Source organism: Lactuca serriola, chromosome 3, assembly GCF_051521515.1.
Source record: "Lactuca serriola cultivar US96UC23 chromosome 3, Lser_US96UC23_V15, whole genome shotgun sequence".
Taxonomy (NCBI): domain Eukaryota; kingdom Viridiplantae; phylum Streptophyta; class Magnoliopsida; order Asterales; family Asteraceae; genus Lactuca; species Lactuca serriola.
Window position 1 is genome coordinate 10,231,959 of NC_136410.1, and position 21,479 is coordinate 10,253,437.

The 21,479-nt window shown below is 36.6% G+C and overlaps 3 protein-coding genes across 5 annotated transcripts; all 3 read right to left on the bottom strand.

The window, feature by feature from the left end:
* Positions 1–227: 227 nt before the first annotated feature.
* Positions 228–3,433, bottom strand: LOC145091450 (Polynucleotidyl transferase, ribonuclease H-like superfamily protein). Of its 3 annotated transcripts, none has more exons than XM_079029174.1 (9): positions 3,307–3,433; positions 3,141–3,225; positions 2,470–2,618; positions 2,261–2,318; positions 2,026–2,094; positions 1,851–1,946; positions 1,626–1,715; positions 916–1,477; positions 228–824 (listed from the first exon to the last, which is right to left on the bottom strand). In XM_079029174.1, the coding sequence occupies exons 2-8, from the start codon at positions 3,141–3,143 to the stop codon at positions 1,427–1,429; spliced, it is 516 nt and encodes a 171-aa protein (XP_078885300.1). In that variant the 5' UTR covers positions 3,144–3,225; positions 3,307–3,433; the 3' UTR covers positions 228–824; positions 916–1,426. The 3 variants fall into 3 exon arrangements, with proteins under 3 accessions (XP_078885300.1, XP_078885301.1, XP_078885299.1); XM_079029175.1 differs by having other exon boundaries at positions 2,878–3,238; positions 3,307–3,412; XM_079029173.1 differs by having other exon boundaries at positions 3,141–3,238; positions 3,307–3,409.
* Positions 328–931, bottom strand: LOC145095016 (uncharacterized). Its single transcript, XM_079032959.1, has 2 exons — positions 916–931; positions 328–824 (listed from the first exon to the last, which is right to left on the bottom strand). Exons 1-2 carry the CDS (start codon positions 929–931, stop codon positions 328–330), a joined length of 513 nt encoding a protein of 170 aa, XP_078889085.1.
* A 661-nt stretch (positions 3,434–4,094) lies between the features above and the next one.
* LOC145091451 (transcription factor jumonji (jmjC) domain-containing protein) lies at positions 4,095–13,858 on the bottom strand. Its single transcript, XM_079029177.1, has 33 exons — positions 13,632–13,858; positions 12,161–13,514; positions 12,003–12,060; positions 11,768–11,890; positions 11,578–11,635; positions 11,357–11,493; positions 11,110–11,268; positions 10,917–11,003; positions 10,645–10,827; positions 10,403–10,555; positions 10,113–10,304; positions 9,969–10,040; positions 9,762–9,857; positions 9,601–9,687; positions 9,392–9,508; positions 9,083–9,290; positions 8,908–8,972; positions 8,745–8,803; positions 8,522–8,653; positions 8,291–8,450; positions 7,863–8,192; positions 7,552–7,734; positions 7,327–7,388; positions 6,751–6,829; positions 6,409–6,558; positions 6,129–6,262; positions 5,900–6,014; positions 5,761–5,834; positions 5,520–5,664; positions 5,242–5,403; positions 4,938–5,129; positions 4,579–4,802; positions 4,095–4,495 (listed from the first exon to the last, which is right to left on the bottom strand). Exons 2-33 carry the CDS (start codon positions 13,486–13,488, stop codon positions 4,282–4,284), a joined length of 5,538 nt encoding a protein of 1,845 aa, XP_078885303.1. The 5' UTR covers positions 13,489–13,514; positions 13,632–13,858; the 3' UTR covers positions 4,095–4,281.
* Between the last annotated feature and the right edge of the window lie 7,621 nt (positions 13,859–21,479).

The window sequence follows — 21,479 nt, forward strand, 5'->3', positions numbered from 1 at the left end:
TAAAAAGGCACAAACAAGGAGGTCAAGCCAATTACAAAAAAACGTTTGAAATGGGAGACAACACTGACGATGCCAATCTATCAACTTAATATTAGTTCTATGCTTAATCCCATTAAAAGTGCACATACAACTTAAAAACATTACGATTAACAAAAAAAAAACATGGCTATGATCTTGAAACACATTTAATTCCTACGAAGCATGACCAAATGTGATTGAGACCAAGATGTAGAAAGGTCGAATCCAGATTTCATGAGAATCAAAACAACATTACACATAACATCTTCACAGAAAAAAAAATAGCATGTAACCAATGAATAACTAAGTCTAATCATTGGACAATTTGGGCTTATCAGCCATAATGAGACTTTCAATGCCTGGAGGAGGATCAAGTACATCTGCATAATCATCATCATCATCTTCTTCTTCTTCATCCATGGCAAGTTGTGCAAGAAACCTTGCACACTTGTTTTCTTCAGGAGTTATGGAACTGAGAGTAATTTCGTTTTTCTTGACCAGCTTTAGGCAATCTGAGATCTTTTCCATCCAAACTGAGCTTCTTGTATACATATCAGGTTTCTCAAGAGCTTTGAAAGCATCTAAAGAATCAGTTTCCAATGTGGTGTTTTGTAATCTTAAGCAATCAATTAACTCGACTCCTTTTAAAATGGCTAATAATTCAGCTTCAATGCACATTGAAGCAGTTCCAAGATGACCTGTAAACCCTCTGATCCAGCACCCATTTTCGTCCCTCAAGATTCCTCCATATCCGCTTGATCCCTGGTCACCACTGCTAACACCACGTGTATTTAGCTTGTATGAACCTGCAATTCATATAAAAAAAAAAAAAGTCTCAACTTTTAATTCACCCATTTAGTCTAAAGAAAACTAATCTCAATGAAGAATACCACATACCCATTGAAGAACCCATATTTGGAAGTAGGTTAGCATACCCGAGGGTGATCAATGCATGAGATACGTCTTATAAAACAAGAGAGAGGCTTTTCTTTTTCCAAGTTTTGTCCTTTCAGCTGCCTGGTAGGAGAGAGACGGAGAGACACTAGGACAATAATTACCCATGGTCATTTTGGTATTTTCCAGGAAGTTACTTACTTATTCATATGAAAATAATGCAATTAATAGTTCGTTTAGCTTTTATCAAAGTACAAAACAGACCCACAATAAACTTCATATGCTCAAATCAATTAAATAGTAAGACCTTCCATATGCCTTGAGATATCTATCTATCTATTACATACATAATTGTTGAAGATGAACTTCAATAATCAAACCATAAAGCTACTAGTATGATCTAAACTATAATTACATTTCAAAGTTGAAATGCAACCCACATTGTAGGATTTGTATTTAATATTAATATTAAAACATCATAGTGATCGTCCACAAGAGAGAGGGATAGGGATGTTTATTGGCTTTGCTCTGTCTCCACATTCCTGTTAACATAATCCAGATATCCCTGCCAAACACCCATAAATAACTAATGAATTCCCATTTTAGATTAGTATTCTTTAAGAATAACATCAACGTCATAATGTTTTATTCACCTGTTCAACAACTGTATTATATTATATTATGAGTTTTTTTTTTTTTTGTAATTTGAATACCTGCAGTATTCCAACAGCAGCAAATTTGTCGTTTATTGTTTTCGCTTCCACTGTGGAGAATTTCAATGGCTCCAACAATAGATCCACATTCTGTTACCCGACTCAATTTTCATTGTGACAACATTCAAATTTTCAAGAAGAAGCCGATATTTGTGACATAAATGTCAAAAAAGTAATAGATATATTGTTCAATAGAAAATAGGGGATGTGAATATATTATGAGACCTTTGATGTGAAGCACTCGTCCCAAAACGTATATTGAACACCTTCAAGTTTTCCCGTTTTACAAAGGCCGTCAATAAATACTTTCACTTGGGTAGCCTAACACAAATGAACAAATTCAGCCATATATTCCACATGTGAATAAATTTTCTAGATTGAAAACTAAAAATAAACTTACTTCTGGGCAGTTTCTTTGTCTATCATATGGGCACCCAACAATAAAAGCCGACAAAGACAGTTTTGATATCTGCACACAAAAACAAGAATAAAATAAACCCTCAGTTTAGTTTACTCGATGATCCAAAATAAAGTAAAACAGTAGTCTTTATAACAACAAAAAGCTTACTTCCTTGTGACTATAATAAGGAGCAAAATTACATAAAAGAGAGCATTTTGGTTGGGTTCAAACTAACCAGAAATTCAAAATCAATAGCCATCAAACCGATATTGCTTTTCTTCCTGACCAGGACACTGCAACATATGAAAACAACCTACTCTATTATCTCATGCTCATGCATATTACAAACAAGTATGAAACATAAACTGGAAGGTGGAGTGACTTTATAACCATAAAATCAATATAATAGAAGAAGCATTTATGAGAAAGATATTGATACCTTACCTTAAAGGTGAAGCAACTTTATTGTTAAAATCTGAAACTGCAAGGCCAACATACTTATCACCAACATCTAAACCAAGCAACCGCCCTCGTTCTACAGCAGGCGTTTTCAGCAACTTCTGGTACAGACTCAGTGGCTTCATGTGCTTCATCTGTCAATCCATTATTTATAAATTAGTTCTTTATATGCATGCATCCCCACCTCTGTGAAGGGAAAAAAAAAAAAAAAAAAAAAAAAAAAAAAAGGTATGCAATCTTTTCAAGCGGATTCTAAACTCTGACTACCCTGAGTTTAATCAATAACATTTGCAATCATAGAAGGGGCACCAGTAATACTCTCTTTGGTGAGAAATACAAGGAGGAAATATGAAATCATATAAGACCGACCCCCACCCCCAGAAAATAGTTTACTTTTATGCAGCAGCAGAACCGAGCGAGGCATGTAAATTGTAAAGAAAACCCAAGAGACCAGAACTACAAGAAGAAATTAAGCAAGCAAGCTAGACGGGAACTTGGTAACCAAGCTGAAATCAAATTAGCTGAGATCGAAACACCAAAATGTAGGTCAGGCATTTGTACAAACAGTTGGAGAGCATCAACATTCATCAAACACAGGAACAAGAAGCAGAGGAGGGGCAGCAAAACATCAACGTGTCTATGACTATACTCCTTACCATCGATCGTGCAAGCTAAAAGAACATGAACAATTCGGACAACAGATTCCCTTTCACGCCTCCCGACTCGAACTCGATTGCATACCTTTAAATTTTTCCTACAGGTGTTAGGTTTTTTTTAGAAAATAAATAAATTGTATATTACATATTTATAACGTTTGCATACCTTAAATCAATACGTATGAAATCTACTCTTTGCGATATGAGACTTTCAAATATGCTGAGTTTTCACTTTTCACCGAGAGAAAGATACGACGTGGATAGTAATTAACACCCGAAGAAAATGCCCTAATTAATTTGAGAATATAAAATATATATGTTGACCTTTTATTCAACTATGTATTAATAAATACTTTTATATCAATATATAATACTTTTTGAATGTTGTTTTATTACTCAAATTTTGAATAAAATGTAGGACTTTTTTCATTTTGAATCCTTTAAATTGGTATCAACGTTTTTATGTTGGCACAACAACAGTTTTGACTTTGTGGCTTGAAGTTTTGAAATTAGAGTACCCTTGAAATTATCATCTAAAAAAATATTTTATAACTGTATAAGATACAACGTATTCTTTGTTGGTAGCCAGGCATTGGAAAACTGTCTGATGGTTTTATTTGCGGTTTTAATCTTATATCTGTCTTGATTCTAACATGTTTATTTATTAGGCGTTTGGATGTTTATTTTTAATTTGTTGAAATACAATAAGCTAAGATAGTGCTTTTACGTTTATACAATTGTACAAGTTATTCAGGTGTTCATAGATAATATTATTAAAAGCAAAAAAATACATATTGGGAAATAAGATTAGATGTACTTTACTTTAGCCTTGATTAAACGGTTTTGTGCAAGTAATATAATAGTACTAATTATACAAAAGCAGAATTTATTTACACAAGCAAACATGAGAAACCGAGGAAATTAGAAATAAAAAGGGTAAATACGTTCGGCATGTTGGGAGTCGATGCAATCTGGAATTAGTTATTAGCAGTTGGTACCACAATACAAATAATTTAAAAAGGTCCAAACTAAAGACCATGAGATGAGATGACAAAACTGGGAATAAATTAAATGATCGACATTCCCAATTTAACTGGATCAACAACAAAACTATGGCTATGACTGACTTATTATATAATTATTAAGAATGTACATGAAAAAATGAAGAAAAAATGTCAAGCTGTATTCGCTTTTTAGCTGATCTTCTAAAAGGCTTTTTGTTTCTCCATAACAGGCGTTCGATTCCACTGCGTCGCCTGCTACTAATGTCCTTGCTCTCTGCCTCCCTTCTCAACTCCACTGGTCTTGGAGACGGGGTCTGAGGCTCTTCTTCACATTTCAGTTTAACATTTGACCTGTCAAAGTCAAAGTCAATGAAATGTTGCTTACTTTTTACAAATAAATGAAAGTAGGTTGCTAGAGAGAGAGAGAGAGTTGCCTGTCTTGTTGGATTATTGATGATGAGGTACATCTATTATCATCGATCTCAATCTCATCGAGTAGATCTATCTTGCATGCAGGGCAAATGTAATCCTTTGGCACCCATGATAACTTGATGCACTTGAAGTGATACCATTCTTCACATTTATCACAACAAATCATTGGTATCCGATCGTATGGCTTCCTACAGATGCAGTAGAGCATACTGCGTTCTCGTAATAACTGCACCACACCACCAATATTTTCATTTTAAATCCCAATTTTATTTTAGGAAAAATATATCTATGTTTTGGAAGGACAGAATTTTCAAGATATAAATGTAAATAATTATATCATTCTACTTTTACTCTTACTTACCTTAAGTTCGTTGTCAAAGTGCACAGCCAAATTCTCGCCTTTATCAATCAATTCAAAAACTTTATGCAATTCAAGTGCACCAGAATCAGCAGAAACCTCTTTCGCCTTCAACGCCCATTGCAAACCAATTTCCTTTATTTCCGTAAGTCTCTTCCACAAATTATCTTCCAAAGGAACCTTTATAGCCACACCCTGCAACAAACCATATCAAATCATATTTCTATATCCAAATTCCAAATAACCATATAATATATAGAAAAAATAACATGTGCGAAACAAAAAACAAGAAATGAGGGGTACTAGCCTCTTTTAGTAGGCGGCGGATCTGGTGGATTGAAGGCTTTTGTGAGGAGGAGGAGGAGGGTTGCAATAATTTAGATGCTCGAACTCTCCATGAATTTCTTGCTAATGCAAACTCAAATTTGCTGTTACTTTCACCATCATACACCCCAGCCACCTCTACTGCCTGCACCAAAATTAAAAAAAAAATAAAAAAAAAAACATTACACATAAAAACCTTACAAAGAAGTAAACAATTATACTAAACAATAACAGCTGAAACCCGGATTTTATACAAGTTACCTTTAAAGCAGTGGACAGTTTAGAAAAAACAAGACTTGGGTCATTGCCTAGAGAAGCCAAGGAAAATTCTACAATCTTAGTCAAGCAATCTTTGTATGCCACAGCTTTCTCAACGATTTGACCAATTAAAACCTTTTCCTCAATCCTGCAACATGCAAACACCAAGAAATGAATCTGCTGTTTAAGGAGGGAGGCAATATATTCATACTCAAGCTCATGCTCTGTTGTTGATTTTACTTACTCGACACATAGGTTATCAGCATCTGATAGAAGCTTCACAAACATATCCAACTCGGGACGTTTTGCATCAATTTTCTGAAAACCAAACAAAATATATAATAATTTCAAAACTTTCTTTAATCAAAGTAACTAAATCGTACCAGCTGAGAGATTTTGCCACTCTCGATGATGTGGCAATGGGGACACATGTGAGCTGATGCATGACTTTGAGTTGTGCCACCTCCTAAACTTGGTTTTATGCACTGCATATGGTAGCTGCATTGCATGCAACATAATAATTAATTAATAACAGCAACTATAAAATATATTTAATATTTTAGGAAAATGATGCTTTTTTTAATCGATGAAGCACAAAACATGAGAGCTTACCATTCCATGCACACTGAACAAGTTGAGAGTTCCTGATCCCCAGACTCACATGAGCAGAACATGCAAAACCTTCTTTGGTTGCAACCATCCTTCTTGTTATACACCTCTAAAGATCTGTCTAGACTATCTAATATCTGCATAAAAAAAAGGAAAAAAAATAAAATATATATACAGGATCATGGAGAAGGTTAATATGGTACTGTGTTAGGCTCATTATGATGTCCAAACCAAACATCTATAAGAGTTTATTTATCAATACAAGTATATAACATTAACATACCTGAGATAGAGCATTGAGTAGCAGATTATCATCTCCTGCTTTAACCCCAACAATGTCCCTGCCTCTCTGCTTCCACTCTTTCACCTTTTGTACTTGAGATGCAACCATCTCCATCTCCGTACAACTGAAAGCATCAGTGCTTCCAACTCCCTGCATTGGTTCAGTAAATGTAATATTACTATCAGCTACATATATTGTATACCAACCCTATAATGCTAAAGCAAACATATTTAGGCATTTTAGATGGATTGCTTTCAAGATATCAATAGTAAGAGACTACTACTGGTTCTCTATATGATAGCTTCATTCAAGAAAAAGAAAAAAAAAACACACACACATTACCTCAAGCTGCAGTAACAAAGACCATGATCGATCTCCACTGCTGCGGTTGAAAAAAGATTTCACTTCCTCCACCCATACACTGCACAGCACAAAGCCAAAATGTTGGTTGAAAAAAATAATTGCCACTGGATTAATAAGAACTTATAATTATAAATGTTACAAGATATCTTAAAAGCAGTATATGATAATTAGTATTTGAGGTAGCTATTCAAGGGGTTATGAATGTAAGTCATTAGATCACAAATTAATGACATATTAAAAAGATATGCAAAACATGAACTGTAGTTGAAAGTACCCATCATTATGGCATCATATGAAAATGTAGTACTAGGTTAATATGACATTTAAAATCAAGCAATCAGAACTATTGCAGTAACCAAAAAAGCAGAAGGACAAAAAGTACTTCTCTGATTTTATAAACTTTTTTCAATCATTTTATAGTTTTGCATATATTTACTACAAGAAATCTTCCACTTTAGGTATAGCCATCAACTTATATATCTAGATTAAAATCCAAACAATTAATAAAAAGAGAGCAAAAAACTGAAGGAGAATTGGATGATTGGTGAAACTCACTTGTGCCTCTTAACAGCATCAAGCAATCGGTCAAGGATCAACGAAAAGGAAATCTTAATCATCTGCCATCAAAAAATGTCATAAGTAAAATACATGGAAGAAAAAAGAAAAAGGATAAACCGCATCTTTCTTCTGCCCTCTTTTCTTTATTATAAACTTGAACAAAATAAATAATGTTTCTGCCACTAACCGCATATTAACACTGGAGAGAATAATAACTAATACCTTATATTGTCTCAAAGTTTCTTTAACGTCACTCAAATCAAACCTTTTATTGTCATTGCATGGACCAAGGATCTCTAAGGCTTTCTTAAGCCAATTCATACCATCGACCAATGACCTCCAAAAAGGACGAGATGCATATGCAACATGATGTTTTTCTGCATCCTCCAATAACATTAAAACTTCCTGCAACATGTTTAAAAAAAAGATTAGATAATATCATCAGGAAACATGGTACCTACAGGTTAACAAAAACATGACACCAATTAGGAGAAAAAAGAAGCAATCACATTGCATGTGGAAATTTAACTCGCCTTGAGAGTTGGATCAACAGCATGGAAATTAAGGGCTATAAAGCACCACTGGAGAATTGCACAAGTTTCCTGTAGTTTTGGAATGACAACGGAGTCAAAACGAAGTGAATATTCAGCCTTCATTATAGACTCCATCTTAGTAATCTGATCTCCAATTTTGAAGACAATATCATAGGATAGATTGACATCAAGAATATTCAACAATGACTCGGCATCATGCAGTGCAGAACACGCATGGTGCTCCCACTTTATATAATTCCGTAAAACATCTTCAAGCAAAGATCGCTCTTCCAGACACATCTTCAGTAACTTTGATTTCAAAACCAACTCCTGCAGAATTGTATCATATGTTCAAAGAATTGACTCAGAAACCACTCATGCATGATGCTTCAAACAACCATAATGACAAGATAAGATATAGTGCAAACCTTCAGGTCATCAACTTTAAGCAAAGAATCTGCGTCCGACATCACAGAGAGATCAGAAACCAAATATGGTTTAGACTTGATTAACCAAGACTTTGCCACTAACAAAGCTCCCTTGACACCATCAATAGAAGGTACAAGTGCACAAAGATTTTCCGACATCCTGAAAATATATATTTGGTTATGAGTCTTGCATTTGTACCACAGCACATTCAGATTGCAGTTGTAACAAACCTTAAAACATCCTCGTATTCAGACATGTGAACCTCACAAGCAAGAACATGTTTTGCTTTTTCTTCCAAGCACACAGCTCGAGCAAGTACATCAGAAACTTCCTTGAACACCTTCTCATTCCCAATTTGCAGTCTGAATGACATCAACATATATATTTACTAATAATCATAGATATCTAACAGCTAAAAAAGATATCTAAAAGCATTAATCCAGGAATTCGTACTCGGTGGCAACATCCATTACTTGCTGAATAGATTCCAAAGGCATTTTACTACGGAGCACCTGCACAAGTGTAAAAAGAAGAAGCTTACACCAAGCAGATTCATTAAGAACAGAGTGAGAGTTAACACAAAAATATAAGATAATAATCGTAGTATGAAGTTTACCTTCCAAGCTTTTACCCTGCAACAAGCCTTCTTTAACTCCACATCAACAAGAAGCAACTCATCGACTACATCCGAAAGAAGCAAACAAAATGAAAATATATTTAAAAAAAATACATAACAGCTACATGTTTAATGTGATTGAAGTAAAAAGCATGTGAATAGGCATGATGCAGACCTTGAACTTTCAACAATGATCCATCTTTCTCAAGGCAAATCAACTCATCAAAAACATTTTCTTGATCCTCCCGCTCATGAGCATTCTTCAAAATGTTATTAAACCGTGAAATCCAGTAAAGGGCGTCGCTCTGATACTGCCTCAAAAGTTTTAACTCCGGTACATTTACAGTAAAACCATCATATTCTTGGACAAGCACTTCTAGATTCTGCACATCATGTATGATGTATTATTATGTTCCATATTATTATTATACAAGGTACCATTCATTCATACTTATCTATTAACATAAATCACTAAATTACCAACCTTTAGTGTTATAGAACCTTTCAACATCTCAGTACATCGAGATTGACATAATTCAACTCGCTTTGCAAAATCCAAAAACATGGAGACTTCGGGAACTTGGAGTTTAAGTTCTACAATCTGATCAAAAGAAATAACATACAACAATGAATGTCTGCGACAAGATATAGAGACAATATAACAACAGGTGGAAAGCACTATATCTTAGTAACCTCTGACTTCAAGTTATTGAGGACATCAACCTCGATCACATCAGGAGTTTTCTCTGAGATGCAGTTTCTTACAGTTTGTAGACACAGCTAAAGTTAAAAATTAAGAATATGTCAGAAAGTGATAAAACATCTATGGTTAGATGTTAAGGAACAAAGTTAACCTTCACAGCTGACAGCTTGGTTGATAGATCCTCGCTCTCTTTTACATATATAGCCGACTTGGAAGCTTTGGAGTACAAGGTTTCCAAATCAACAATCTGAAAATACGACCAAGGATGAGTAACCGAAGAAAACATAACAAAGTAAAGGGATCACCAAATTTTAATTTGTAAAAAGAGCTGGAGTGAAGTAGTTGAGAGGTCTTATACAGAAACATTGGAGGATGTTGAAAGAGCAGCATAGATTTCTTGAATCAGCACTCTCGCTTCTTCTTCATGACCCTATGAAGGAAAACACACTTAATTAGTAAATAAACAAGACATTTTATTATAATGGATTGAAATAACATTCACCTTTAACTTCAGATGTCCAGGTTCATTACAAGGCACAGGGCTGACATCAAGCAAAGAGCTCACATATTCCATCTTTACTCTCTCCACTTTACAGTCATCACGACGTGTCCACAGCTCGATTTTTGAAAGACAATCTCTTACGCCTTCTGCCCAATTCTGAGCTTCAGCCAAGTTTTTTGCCAGTTCTCGCACCTATTTTTCATTCACATTGTGACATAAATGCAGACTCTTTTTAACCAAAGAATAAATAGAAAACTGGAAAAACAATGAGAGAGAGACTTCAATCTTACCGGATCCATTTCAGAACCAGCCCAAAGAAACTGTTCTGCTTCTTTCAAGGCACTGGCATAAGCATCACTTGAATATGGCATCTGAAGAATTTTACAAGATCTTACGAGCCATTCTTCAGCAAGCTGTGCCAGTGTAACATGGCCACCTTTAACCTAAATATTTATATAACCAACAATAAAACAGTTATAAAAAATATATCTTCATGATTTAAAAGGCAGAGAATTTCGGTTTGTTTTCATACCTTCTTTGATAAAGAGGGTGAGTCCTTGGTACAAGTGGAAAGCTTTCGTGTGTTTCTCTTTTGGGTTGTTTCCTCAGAAGTATCCTTCTCCATCATAATGACCAAATCATTTAGTTCTGAAAGTGTGTGGCGATAAAGAAGATGGCGTTTGCGGGGCTTGCATTCGCATAGGTTTTCCCAGTGCTGCACATGGAAATTTGTTGATTATAATTAACAATTACAGGGAAAAAATTTATTATATGGTCTGAATGGGAACAGTTAATATCCCTTACCTCCAGACAAACAAGAGCAGAAGGCCTGCAGCTGCAACCTACAGCTGACAGATACAAGAACTGCTGACATATGACACACGTCGCATCCTACAACATCATACATAGTTCACAAATTTCATAGAATTTACTACCATTATGTTAATGTTTAAGAACATTAGAGAAGAAAAAAAATGACTCTGAAACCTCGAGTTACCTCTTCGACTCCAACAAAATTTGGCTGCTCATGAGGAGCCATGAATGAAGAGCTAATAATGCCATTCTTCCAAAGCCGTTCTCTCCAACTCTTTTCTTTATTGTATACCCGAAGCAACTCCTTCTTCAAGTAAGGTATCGCATTGCAATCAAAATCATTCTGTAAATACAAGGCAATGTCTACGTATAAAAAAGATTTTCAATCACAAGAGAAACAGAGCAAGTAGAATAAGTAACAAACTGCTGACCTTTGCTACCACACAAAGCAACTCTTCATGGGATAACACAGCAGGTTTGCGATAATGCTGATAAAGCTCTGCCCCAAAACCACCATAAGGCAACCAATCAGCCGGAGCAAAATTCACAGCTTCTGCACAATTTAAGCCTGACAAGACCAAGGGGTAATTGATAAAACAAGAAAGAAAGATGAAATCAAGAAAACTCAACTTCTAAACGAATAAAAGCTCACCAAAGTTGAAACCTCCATGATAAGATCTAGGAAAGGTAATAACAAAATTCCCAGGTTCCTAGCCGAAGCATAAGAAAGAAGAAAGTTAGATACACCATAAAATATCAAAAAATAATAGTAATTGAAAGAGTCATTTATAATGACTCATCACAATGGATTAGTAGTAAGCTATTGATTTTGCTAATCAAACCTGTAATACACTGTAAACTGGAACATTATTTTCTTGCAGGACAGATGGATTCAGCATGGTAACCAGCTGAAAGAGCAAGTCAGGCTGTGCATCGAACAAATCAGGAAGGCTATTCCTCATTACCTGCAGTAAAATGGAAATTCCAGATCAGCAACAGTAATTAGGCAATTAAGGCATTACATTTTACTTAAAAAGGAAATGCTTATGCCATGATATACAACAAAAAATGACATACCTTCTCAAAAGCACTGGCTTCACTACCAGGGACACTGTACCAACATTTGGGCTCTCCCCTAAAAGTATATGAAAGACACATTTCAAGATAATATGAAACTGAAATAATATGATTAAGCCATAGATATAGATGCACTCAACAAGTTACATAATACATACCAGTGGTGATAATTCATGGAGTAGAAGCAATGGTCTTCAAAGTGCCAACAAAAAGATGAAAACAGCATCCCAATATAAAGCCAGGGCACCATCACACCAGCAATGTTATGATGGACAGCACGAAGCATGGAGCCTTGTAACTTGGGCAAGTTGTTAAGATTCCATGGACTATCACTGTATTCATCCCATTCATTCAGCTCTATAGATGATGGTCTTTCATCAGCTGCACGTGGAAACCCACTACCATAAACAGAAGTATCAAGATCACTACCATAAATAACTTCAACTTCACCAACAGATCCTTCCACTATTTCCCAAAACTTCTTTTCCAATTGAACCCTAGAAGCAGATGTTGAACCAAACCACTTCTTCTTTGCCCGATCAGCCACACGCCTAAAAGCTTCCAAGGTCAACTGTTTACCAGGGACAAATCCAAAGCTATCCTTCTCAGAGTTGAAGCACTCTGAGCAATACCAGTTACCAGGTGGAACCCGTGCCAAAGGTGGTGACAAACAGTGTATATGCCATCCCTTGTTACACCTATCACACAAAAGCATTACTTCTGCATGCAACCCACTTCTGCATTGTTCACATATCTGATCGTATTCTTCATCCTTTCCCTTATGTTGTAGTTTAATGTTATCGCCTGCTTCATTGATTCGACTTCTCTTACAACTTTGCTGTCCGCTTTTCTTCTCACCTTGTACTCCTCTCTTGCAACTCTTCTCTTTCACCCGATCCAACTTGCTATAATAGTTTTCATAATCGTATAAATGCTCTTTGTATAACTGACATAGTACATACTTTGAACATGCGGATATCTTCCCGCCTGACCTCACAAACCTAAATACTTCTCCCCATTTCTTTTCCTTCACAACATTATCATAACCCCCAAACCGCTTCACCCCATTGAACAGCTTGCACAAATCCAGCTCCTTTCCTTCAAAAACCACTTTCTTCTTCACAGCCTTTTTTCCGCATTGCTCCTCCAAGAATCTGTTGTACTCCAATTCAAATGTCTTGGAGTTACAAGCCGGAGGCCTTGCTTGGAGCTGATGGATGGCCTGGGTTTTTGTGGGAAATGAAAATTTATCCAAATCTAGGGCAAAAGGGGGCTTCCAATTCTTTGGAGGAATTATTTTACAAATCCCATATGACTCGGCTTCTGGTCTGATTTTATAAATATATGCCAATGGGTCCTTAAACTCCTCTTCCGTAGGGGTGTAAACAGGTGCAGGTGGTATAGCTAACGAGGAGCCTGATGTTAACACAATTGACCCTTGCCCTAAAACCCTCTTTTCTGCAGCCCTAGGTCTACTTTTCCCCATTTAATTAATCTTCAAACCATAAGATTCTAGATAAACAACCGCATCAAGTTCAATCAATCCATACACAGAAAATCATATATCACTGTCAAAATTCAACAACAGCCTTTAACCTACGAAGCAATTTCAGTAAATTATAGACTCACCTTTAATTTGTTCAATGCCGAAGACACTTTCTTTCTCTATGCATGCTTCAAATTGAGCGACTTTAGAGTAAGAAGATGGTTGAGAACAGGAATTTAGGTGCGGGTCGAAGAGTGTTGTGTGGTTTTTCGCTTCGTTTTCTTTGTGTCGTGATCGGCAGTTTGCTCGTTTGGTTCTAGGTTTGCGGTAAACGAAGATATTTGACTTCAAGACCTAAACTTGAAACAATTTACAAAACAGCCATTACTCTTCAATCTTCATGTTGTTATGTTTTGTACTTTTCGTGAGTTCGTGTTGTTAACTGGTAAGTACTCCTCGTGTTAACTTGTCAAATAAACTATGTGCGGGGCAACCTTAAATTATGTAGATAACTACGTAATTTTCAAAAAAAAAAACTTTATTATACTTTTGGATTTTTTTTATATTTAAATTTTATATAAAAAAAAAAGTCCATTCTAATATTTAAGTAGGTTTAGCAGTAATTGACAATAAAAAATGGAACGACTATTCATTTTACCTCATAATTCTTTTATTATTGTGGTTGCGTATGACCTTTTTTTATGAAGAAGATGAAAGTTCAATTGTAGTTTGTGGTTGATAATTTGGAAACCGAATGTTATGTGTTTGTTAACTTTTAATTTGAAGACTAAATGTTTTGTATATGTTAAGTTAGAAACAATCATATCACAAACAGTTAAAATAGTTAATTTGAAAACATAAATTTTTGTATATATTCATGGCCGGTCCTGAGGATTCAAATGCTCAGGACGAGGTGGAAAAAAAAAGGCCCTTAAGCATTAACGTGTAACGAATTAAATTACATAAACTATTTTTTTTAAACATTGATAAACATTATAACAATAAACGTAGCAAAATCTTAGTATTTTAATGAGTAATTCAAAATCTGGGACAATATAGAACCAGGGGTATTTTGGAAAAACATTTCAATTTTAAGTTTTTTGAGTTTGTTTAGGATTCCAACTAGTAATTTTCCAGAATCAAGAGAATTGATTCTCAAGTTTTTTGTCCTGTTAAGCCCTGTTTAGATTTCCTTCTTTGGTTGTGACATTCTATTAGAATCAAATTATTCCATTCCGACAATGACAACATTCATTCATGAATCATGATTCAACATTCAAGATTTCAAGTATTCAAGAATCAAAATTTCAAGGAAAAATGTTAAACTGATAATGATAAAACATTAAAACTAATAAAACTAAATCTAATAAAATTATGAATTTGTGATAATGATAATTGTCTAAAACTCTAATTAATAAACTGTAAAACTAATTATGTAATTCATAAATCTGATCATAATCGTTTATTCCTTTACCTGATTCTGTGATTCCAAGCATTTGACTGATTGAGTCATGATTACTGTTTCTCACTTCCTGTGGCTGAGTGCATCAGTTGTTAAATTGTTACCCTTGAATGTTGTTGTCGTTGTTTGCCTGTTTCGCTGCCTAAGTTGTTGACTTGTTGTCGATGTGATGCTCAATTGCTCATGTCGTCTTATGCCTACGTACGTGAACTAATACTTGACTTTTTTGCATTGACTTTGGGCCTGCCCAAAACTGAATATAGTAGTATTAAAAAAAAATAGGCCCCTAAAAAATAAAGGCCATGTGCATGTGCACAGGTTGCACAGCCTCATCACCGGGCCTGCATATATTAATTTGAAAACTTATAAGTGATTGTATTGTTATATGATTGTTAAACTTTTTTGAATTAACTAAATAAAGTTCAATACATATCGATAGAAGACAAACCGGCAACAAGTTGCGCCGCTAGCCCTTTCTGGATGGCAAAACTAATTCTTTTGAAAACAACATTTGTGGATCTAGGAGATATGACATTAGAATGAATGACCCGTTGGACTCTGTTGAGGAGCTTCACGGCCTCTGGTGCGAGAAAACCAAATGTATCAAATGCAAAAGATAGAAGCACATGTTGATTTTCTATACATGCATTCTCGTGCTTTGCCACTTTGCACGCAGCGGCTTTCAAAGCGGTGTCCCCTGCTGTGAAACCCCCACTCCTCAAACTGACAAGAGGAGAGACCTCCGTAAGATCCACACACATATGCTTCCCTCCTACCCATCCAAATACCAAAATGTCAGCCGGCCTGATGGTAGATCTTCTATCCTGCGGGTCCATCAAAAAGTTCACGGGCGCTTCTTTCTTCACAGAGATACCAGCACGCCAACAAACATCAAAGAGAACATCTCTAACCACATCATATTGGTACTTGAAACCAGGGAGCTCTCTACAATGAACCGCATGTTCCCCAAAAGTGTCCAAACATGCCTTATGTCAAACTGGGCATATCACGTCAGTTGGGAATAGAGGAATCATGAGGCGGTAACGGAGGATAGTTCGATACTCTACAGGAGACATATGTTGGCCAAGGCCCTCAATAAGGATAGTTAGCAGAAAATCCTGAGCATGAGGTGCCCGAAGACACTCAAAAATTACTTTATGTCTAACAGTCATGTCGAAGTCAACTTCCATATCTTTGACGATTTTGCTAAAAAGGGCACACGTCAATGCTTTTTGGGATTTAAGGGGCGGTGTCCTTATTAGTGAAACCGCTACAGTCGAATCTGGGAATCGTATCATGAAGACGAGTCATATCACATAGGTAATCAAAGTCCATACCACATATGTCGTTGTCACGTAAGATGTGGTCTTGTAATGCCCACGATTAGGCCCTCGAGGCTACAAATGCGTAGGAGGAAACCTCGTATGCCGAGTACAAACCCAAACCACCGAAATGAATAGGTAATGAATTAAGCCAGACACCATTGGATGTCTCCGAAGAAGGGGCCTCCACATACCACCATATCCTTGATAGACCTACGCAATCCTTTGTCAAAGAACAAAGTTGCCTCTTCTATGTGCACCGACCGACATGTCCTTAAACCAAAGAAAAGTTTTGCAATACTCATACATGATCGAATCAAAAGGAGCTCACTATGCAGGTCACATAGTTGTGGAAGAAGACCCATCAAATCAACAACATTGACCGCTCTCTTCATGGCAAGCCCGCTAATAAACCCCACGTCTCTGTTAACAGCCCCCCCCCCAAGGAGCTTCACCCCCAAAGAATGTCTCCCTATATCCGTTGGGAATAAATAGTCACGAAGCTTCCTACCATCATAGGAGGACCAAAAAAATCTTCGTTTTCTTGATGTTCAACTCAAGACCCAAGCCTGGACCATTCACCCGGATAACGTCCAACACTCTAGCCACCCCCCTCTGAATCCCCAACGACAGTCCCATCATCTAGATACCAAGCATGGAGAACGAGCTTACAACTGTCTCTAATCTTGTGCACAAGTGGGTGCAAAACGAGGGCAAAAAGAAGAGGGCCCAAGGGGTGGCCTTGCTGCACCCCAATGGCAGACTATATATGTTGGTCTCCTATATAAAGTCTCGTTGCTTTCTCGTCCAAGAAATTCACCCACAAAGAAATAGAAGGGCACGTCCTCTTAACCTCGTGAAGCAAAGTTGATCTATCCACTAGGTTAAAGGCATTCAAGAAATCCATTGTCAGTATTGCAAGAGACCTATCAGCGTGGTGTTCACTCAACACCCTATTGGCACTGTGTAACACAGCCTCAGCACCCCCGGACACACCAACCCCGAACTGAAAATCATTAAGGTACTTGGCCATTTTTTTACCCACACCTTTCATGGCAACCTTGGAAACTAGATGTCTCCATATAGTGCCTACTGCAATTGGTCGGATGTGACATCCACATTTTCACGGCCAGAAAAGACCAATTTTGTTTATGCTTTATAAAAATCAGAGTACCTCTTTTAATAAAAATATTGTGGAATTTGTTCCCAAAACAAAATATGATAAGAATTTATCAAAGTATTTCTTAAAGAAATATATTTTCATTATATAACAAAATCTCGGGATGTCATGTTCCAATACAGACCAAAAGCATAAACAGAACGAAATAGACCTTACAACAGTTATTTATAACTACTGGCCTAAAATCTAAAATCTCTCGTGATGTCAGCCAACTTATGCTCTTGTCTCACAACCTGTAATACAAAGAAAACTGAGTGGATCAGGCTTGGGAGCCTGGTGAGCATGTAGGGTTTTCAACCCACAATAATACAATTATTATATTCAATCATCAAACAAACAACCTAATTACCCATCCCCATATCTCCTTTATTTCTTAAGGTTTTATCCTAAGAATCAATTATCCTTCATCCATTCATTCCTAAGAATTGACCTAAGGAATTTATCCAAAGTCCATTGCTACCAAGATTCATACAACAGGCACTACGTCACATAGTTGCCAGTGTTCATACAATAGGCACTATGTCTCATAGTCACCAGGGTTCATACAATAGGCACTACGTCTCATAGTCGTCAGGGTTCATACAATAGGCACTACGTCTCATAGTCGTTGGGGTTCAAACAATAGGCACTATGTCTGTTAGGTGCATTTTGTGCACCTTTTTGCACACCTTTTAGTCCCATTTCATGCATCTATTTAGCATAATTGTCCTTCATTTGTCTTGCATTTCATCATATTTCATGTTAGTCTCTAGAACAACCTTATCTGCACATTTTCATGTCTTTTTCAGGTAAACCGGAGGTTGGAACGCGCTTTGGGAAGTGTCGGGAAGCATTGGTGAAGATTTTGGGATGATCAGGCGAAGAACGAAAAAGTTGGAAAAATCAAGTTTGGATTCGGAGTCAGAGGGGTACACGGCCATGTTGGATTTACACTGCAAAACCAACACGGGCCGTGTTGACCAAAAAAAGGAGCTGTTGACCATGCTGAACATGGGCCGTGTCAGATTTACTCTATGTTCAACACGGGCCGTGTTCGACCCATAAGCCAACTTTTGGCTGTTTTTCCTATCTTTCATATTACGGGTTAAGGGCCATTTTTTCACACACACAACATATCAGAGCACCATTGGAGAGGAGAATTCAAAGGTTTTTGCAAGGGTTTGTCCGTTAATCATTTGGAAACATTAATTCTCGTTTTTGTAAGTTGTAATTACACTTAATTTCATCTTCTAGACTTGTGATCTTGTTCTAGCCATGTGTGGCTAGAACCCTAACTTCTCCAATTTCATGTTTTGACTTTTTGGTTGTGAATCAAATCATATGACCTGATGTTTGTGTTTAAGTTCTATCTAGTGAAATTGGTTTTACTTCAATCGAATGTTTGGTTCTAATAATGATTCTTATTGGCCATTTGAATTAGGGTTAGATCATTCGAGTTATTCATTTTGCAAAATCCGTAATAGTTTTGTGAATTGAACCAAGTAACAAGCATTAAATTGATTTCTTATGAATGAATTTAGTGTAAATCTTTTCACACATTCTTACGCTCCCGAGCTTGTGAGGAGTATTGGGTGTTGTTGGGAACATTCACAATAAGCTTAATGCAATCTTTTAATCTACTTCTAAGAGCTTGTTTAGATTAGGTTAGTAAGGTTAGGATTAATCAAAGAGCTTGTTTTGGTTGATTAATGTGGTGAATGGAAAGTGTTAGAGCTTGTTAACATTTTCAAGTACCAACTTAAATAGAATGAAACAAATGTCTAGTCATCTTTGATTCACATTGTTGGATTGTCATACATGGAATTGGAGTCCTTACAAAATCTGAACTTAATTCATTAGTTTAGTTGTTTACTCGTGTTTTATATTGGTTTGCTACATCATTACACTCAACCCCCCCCCCCCTATTTAATCTTTTGTGAACAAATACCTTACGCAAAGAGGTATATACTAATTATCCCGTGTCTCTGTGGATCGACCCTACTTGCCTTGTACTATGCCTTGTACTGCCTTTCTAGTGCAATAGAGTAGCGTACTTGGAGTCATTTGTACCCCTTTATTTGTTGGGTTTGACACGCCTAACAACGTCTCATAGTCGTCAGGGTTTACTCGTACCGTATTTCTTCACACACCAACTATTTCATCTACCCTGTTCTACCCAACATTTTCGTAGATATAAAATACGTATACAATTTAAATCATTTAAACCATGTATAAAACATCAAATCCACACCCATCTCAAATAAACAAACAATATATAACACATAGCACGTATTTCATGGCAAATACTTCATATTTATGTGTTAGAAGAAAGTGACTACACACTTACTTGATAAGACGATGATCGGACAACACCTCGTCTCTTAAAATAATAGTATTCGCTGAAACCAGGATGTTTTCTCCAAAACCGGGCTTCACGCGGGCAGATTTTCGGCTCGAAAACTATTTTTTCTCGGGATCTTCGGGGCTTCGGGACTTGCTTCGGGTGTCGGGATTAATACTAGGGCTTCAGGGATATTTCTTGCCAAGTAAAAGAAAAATAAAGGGGAGAGAAGTGAAAAATGGTGCAAGGAAGTCGACAGCCCTCGCCCTCTATTTATAGCAGCGAAGCTCGGATGTACGCTTGGCGTACCGAGCCTACGCTGGGCGTAGTTCGGATAAGGGCACCAGCTGTCTTCGCACGTGGCAGAGTTTCGGTGGGGCTACGTGGCCGTCTCTCGGACCACACAAGACCGAAGTACGTTGGGTGTACCCGGTTTCGGACGCGGGACGTAATGCGAAGGCGACGTGTCACTCATTCAGAGCGAGCTCGTCGTACGACTGTGGTTTGTCCATGTCATCGGTCTTGCAACAGATTTCACAATTTCACCTTCCGACTTGTAAAAATCATAACTCTCGCATACGAGCTCCGTTTTCGGTATTCTTTATATCCACGCATAGGCGGGAATGTACTCCACAACTTTCGCTTAGATTCCGTAGGCTAGATTTGACTTTATTTTAAAAGTTTTATTTTTAATAGGTCGGGACACGACTGGTCCGTTAAAAATTCATAACGTCTTCATCTGACATCTGTTTTCGTCTGTCTTTTTATCGTTACGCTGCTATTAATGTGATCTTTGATCCTCGTTTAGGTTGTGTTGACTAAAAACCACTCGATCTAATATTCGAATTCTGGGTTGTACACTGTTAAGCCGAAACTTCGAAAAATCATAAATTCCTCATACGAAGTCAGATTTGGGCATTTTTTTATGTATGCTCTTGGTTTAACGAACAATACGACTTTCGTTTAGATCATCAAGGCTAATATCGCTCTATCGTAAATTCACTATTTACGCTTCCCAGTGTCGTGCCGGTTCCGTCGCGAAACTTCGACAAGTCATAACTTCTTCGTTATAACTCGGATTTCGGCGTTCTTTATATGTACGGAACCCTTGTAACATATACTAAAACATAGTTAAGATTAATCCTTCTAAATAATATTCCATCAAAAAGTCATTTTTGACGCTCATGGTCTCTAAATTGACTAGCCCTGATCTACGGACGTTACAACGGATCTCATTGTCAGGATAAATCAGAGGCGTGAGAGGAGCGGAATATGAATTTAGAGTTACAGGTAAATCGACTGAAATCAACCATTAGAAGGGCCTGAGAGGGTTTGTAATTTGTTACCAACATTTCTTGAAGTTTCCCGTTTAGTTTATTTCTGTTTAGTTTGAAATCACGATCAGTAAGTGGTGATTGTCTAATTTTAGAAATGAATATGAATTTAGAGTTACAGGTAAATCGAAATCGGCGTTATCTGTTCTTGTTCGGATCTTTAGGGTATGGAAATTGGAAGTATTAATTGTTTTCGAGTATTGAAATCAGAACAACACAACATCGCAACCCATATACAGAAATCAATATTTTAATCCACGGGTTTCAGAATTTCTCTTGACATCGGTATCGAAACTCTTAATCGGAATTTCATAATCGAAATTTTTTGAAAATTTAATGTTATATAATTTCATCATGTCATACCCCCAAACCA

Coding starts and splice junctions, on each gene's coding strand:
- LOC145091450 (XM_079029174.1), bottom strand. Junction 1,947..2,025: donor GACAAAGAAACTGCCCAGAA/GTAAGTTTATTT, acceptor CATTTGTGTTAG/GCTACCCAAGTGAAAGTATT. Junction 1,478..1,625: donor CTGCTGTTGGAATACTGCAG/GTATTCAAATTA, acceptor GGTGTTTGGCAG/GGATATCTGGATTATGTTAA.
- LOC145091451 (XM_079029177.1), bottom strand. CDS start 13,488: ATGGGGAAAAGTAGACCTAGGGCTGCAGAAAAGAGGGTTTTAGGGCAA. Junction 12,061..12,160: donor TCCATGAATTATCACCACTG/GTATGTATTATG, acceptor ATATACTTTTAG/GGGAGAGCCCAAATGTTGGT. Junction 9,688..9,761: donor CCAAGCTGTCAGCTGTGAAG/GTTAACTTTGTT, acceptor TTTTAACTTTAG/CTGTGTCTACAAACTGTAAG.